Genomic DNA, 3,112 nt, shown 5'->3' with positions numbered 1-3,112 from the left:
AACATGTTGCATTTTTGGAAAAGTTCCAGAAGGTCCTTCGCAGGAAGCTCTGCGCCCTTCCACAAAGGAATTTGTGAATTATTTAAGCACCACTCGGAAAAACATCAAATTTAGTTTGAAGAGATTGAACTTCGTTTTGTGTTGACACTTACGTAAGGCACGGTATCGTAAAGGATCTTCGGGAAGGATTCGTCGAGCTTCATTGTGCTCAGGTTGAAGCGAGCTCCGTCGAGAAATAGCCCGTAAATGTATACCCCGTCGACCGGCGGCTTTTCGAAAACAGTGTCCTTCAGAGGGACGAAGTCGTAGATCAATAAATCGATGGGAATGGAATACTTTCGTGCGTAATTCTGACGGGCACCGGTGAGGAACGCTTGTGTGAAGTAGAAACCGGAAATCCAGAAAGATGTGGGAGGTCCTTCCGTATACCAAGCCTAAAAAAACAGTTACAATCTGTTTAGATTCTATGTAATTAATTAAGATAATTTTAAAATTTTTTTATATAAATAAATCTAATTTATTATAAAATATTATAATGTCTACGGTTATATTGCATTAATAAAATAATATTAAATAAAACTATGTAGATGTCACATTGTAGATATAACAAATTGTAAGACTATTAGCGTAACTTGATCAAAAAGCGATAGTCTTAAAATTCTAAAAAACTATGGTTTACTCAATTAAAAAACTACGAAATAATTTCATTTTTACGGCAAAGCAAAATAATTCAATATATAATCCGTTTTCTCTTAATTTCACCTGGAGAAAGTTCAGCCTCTTCAGAAAATCGTGTATGTAACTGCCGAGCGGCTTCAGAGAAGGGTAAGAATCCGTCATCCACATTTTGGGTATCCTGCCGATGATGATCGACGAGTAGACCTCTTCGAGGTCGGGACTCATTATCACCAGGCCTAAACGGATATAAATAGAATTCGGAAGGACCGTAAGACTAGCGAAGCGCAAGGACTTGTTTGTTCTTTACCCTTGATTGCCTTCTGGATGTTCACGAGGCTGCTACGGATGGTCTGCAGGAGTCTGTTGAATCTGCCCATCTCCTGAACCAGCACGGTATTCATGCTCTGCTCGTACAGCGTGGGATACCTGTCAAGGGCGACCGCGAGATCGTAGTCCTGCGGCAATCTCGATAGGATGTCGGACGCGACGCCGTAGACGACCTCGTCCGGCGATCTCTCGGCGTCCACTTCCGCCTGGCCGGTGTCCTAAAAAATCAGAAGATTTCCTTAACGCGGAGCTTTCGTAAACTTTTGACAAGGTGCCTGTACCGCGCTGTTTTAATTCTGTTATCTCTGACAAGTAAAAATAGATTCTGTTCAACTTAAATTGAAGAACGGAGACTTGAGTTTAATAATGCTATTGTGTAATGTTGTTAATTTTAATAGAGGTTGCGACGTCTGAGAAATCTTCGCATTATTTTCATATATCTGATGCGAGTCTAACTTATCATTCCTTTATTATTTCAAATAACAACGTCAGGTCTTTTCGTAAATAGTAAAAAATAACATATTATCGTATGTATGTACATATTCAGGTTTATATGTATTTGTACATCAAATTTATTTCAGTCATTATTGATGTTACAGAATGGTAGCAAATAAAATATTATTTTCTATAGTTAGATAATTCTTCTAGAATTAATTCTATATTTAATAATGCAATTTTTGGATTGCAAAAATGAATAAGAACGATATTATAGAATAACGTCTTTCTTGATTTTCTTCCTTGACACTCGTGTGAAAATTAAACGACATCATTATTTCAGTTATTTCAACTTTTCATAAGATTTCTTTCTTTAAATAAATATTACTTAATTACTTTAAACTCCTCTACATTCTGGGTAAAGATAAAAAAACAACAAAAAATTCTCATTATTCCATTATATTGGAGGAATCGAGAAATTAAACAAAGATAAGAAAAAATCAATATATTATGCTGCGTCATCTTGTCCTCTAGATCAATAGGTAGTAACGCCAGATTTATTATATAAGAATGGATATCGTTTACCTTGTTATATTGGAAACTTTAATTCTTATGTAATACCAGTCACGGAACAATAACGAAAGTTTTATAAAAAAAGATATCTCTGAAGTTGAGAGTGCAATATTAAATTTAAAAAATTGTATTAAAAACATTTTATTTAATAATATATCGTTAATGTATCATTTTTATAGAAAAATAAAACATTCTACCTTATTTAAAAGTTTTTTTATACTGTTAGCTTATCGTTATATAATTAATTAAAATAATTTTGAACAGTTAAAATTTGTGTTAGGTATATAAATAAGTCTGATTTATCATAAAATATAATATCATCATAAAATCAATCATCAAAAAAATCATCAAATCAATATAATATCATCATAATATCATAAAATATTCACGTCGCCTGAGAAAGACGTTTCAAACTATTATTAACCGGCTATTGCGATAAATATTACCACATGCCTCGGTGGTCGAATTGGTACGACGCCCTACACGGAATGAGGGAGGTTCCAGGTTCAAACCCTGGCTGAGGTAATATTTTTCGCAATAAATTTTCTTTATGGTTATTAGATAATTAAATCGAGTCAATTTAATTTCGGAGAGGGAAGGGTTTTTAATTCTAACAATTACTGTGTTTTAAGTCCGAAAGTAATCGCCGCGCAGTATGTTGGAAAAATCATATGTATATATATAGACATATATGTATACAGTAACTAATATAAGGCTGTCAAAGACCTAAGCTTGGATCGCATGGCTTTTGATTCTAATTGTTCATAAAATATAATATTGCGGTTTTGTTGAATCGATAAAATAATAAATTATAAATAAATAAATATATATATATATATAATATACATGTCACATTGTGATTGTATAAATATAGTTAAATTAATGCAACTTGATTCTAAAAAATCAAAAAGTCATAGTTTTAAAATTCTAATACTACGATTCGTTCGATTAAAAAAGCCGACAGCTAAAAAATAATTAAAAAAAAAACATTCAATTTTTACAACAGGTACAATATAGCTCGACATATAATCCATTTTCTTCTAATTTCACCTAAAGAAAACACCTTTTTGGAAAATCATGTAACTACCTCCTCGTTTCA

At 32.7% G+C, this 3,112-nt stretch overlaps 1 protein-coding gene across 1 annotated transcript; it reads right to left on the bottom strand.

Annotated features, from left to right (window-relative positions):
* Positions 1 to 91: 91 nt before the first annotated feature.
* On the bottom strand, positions 92 to 1,256 carry LOC112452859 (dynein heavy chain 7, axonemal-like). Its single transcript, XM_025013281.1, has 3 exons — positions 986 to 1,256; positions 763 to 914; positions 92 to 434 (listed from the first exon to the last, which is right to left on the bottom strand). Exons 1-3 carry the CDS (start codon positions 1,077 to 1,079, stop codon positions 111 to 113), a joined length of 570 nt encoding a protein of 189 aa, XP_024869049.1. The 5' UTR covers positions 1,080 to 1,256; the 3' UTR covers positions 92 to 110.
* Between the last annotated feature and the right edge of the window lie 1,856 nt (positions 1,257 to 3,112).

The sequence above is a fragment of the Temnothorax curvispinosus genome, unplaced genomic scaffold (genome assembly GCF_003070985.1).
Source record: "Temnothorax curvispinosus isolate PA1 unplaced genomic scaffold, ASM307098v1 QBEX01003771.1, whole genome shotgun sequence".
NCBI classification, from domain to species: domain Eukaryota; kingdom Metazoa; phylum Arthropoda; class Insecta; order Hymenoptera; family Formicidae; genus Temnothorax; species Temnothorax curvispinosus.
Note: the sequence above shows the minus strand (reverse complement) of the source record. Positions and strands in the feature narration are given on the sequence as shown.

Excerpts from the sequence above, each read along its gene's own strand:
- LOC112452859 (XM_025013281.1), bottom strand. The coding sequence starts at position 1,079 with ATGAATACCGTGCTGGTTCAGGAGATGGGCAGATTCAACAGACTCCTG. Across the intron at positions 915-985 it reads CATCCAGAAGGCAATCAAGG|GCCTGGTGATAATGAGTCCC; the intron begins GTAAAGAACAAA and ends ATATCCGTTTAG. Across the intron at positions 435-762 it reads AGAGGCTGAACTTTCTCCAG|GCTTGGTATACGGAAGGACC; the intron begins GTGAAATTAAGA and ends CTGTTTTTTTAG.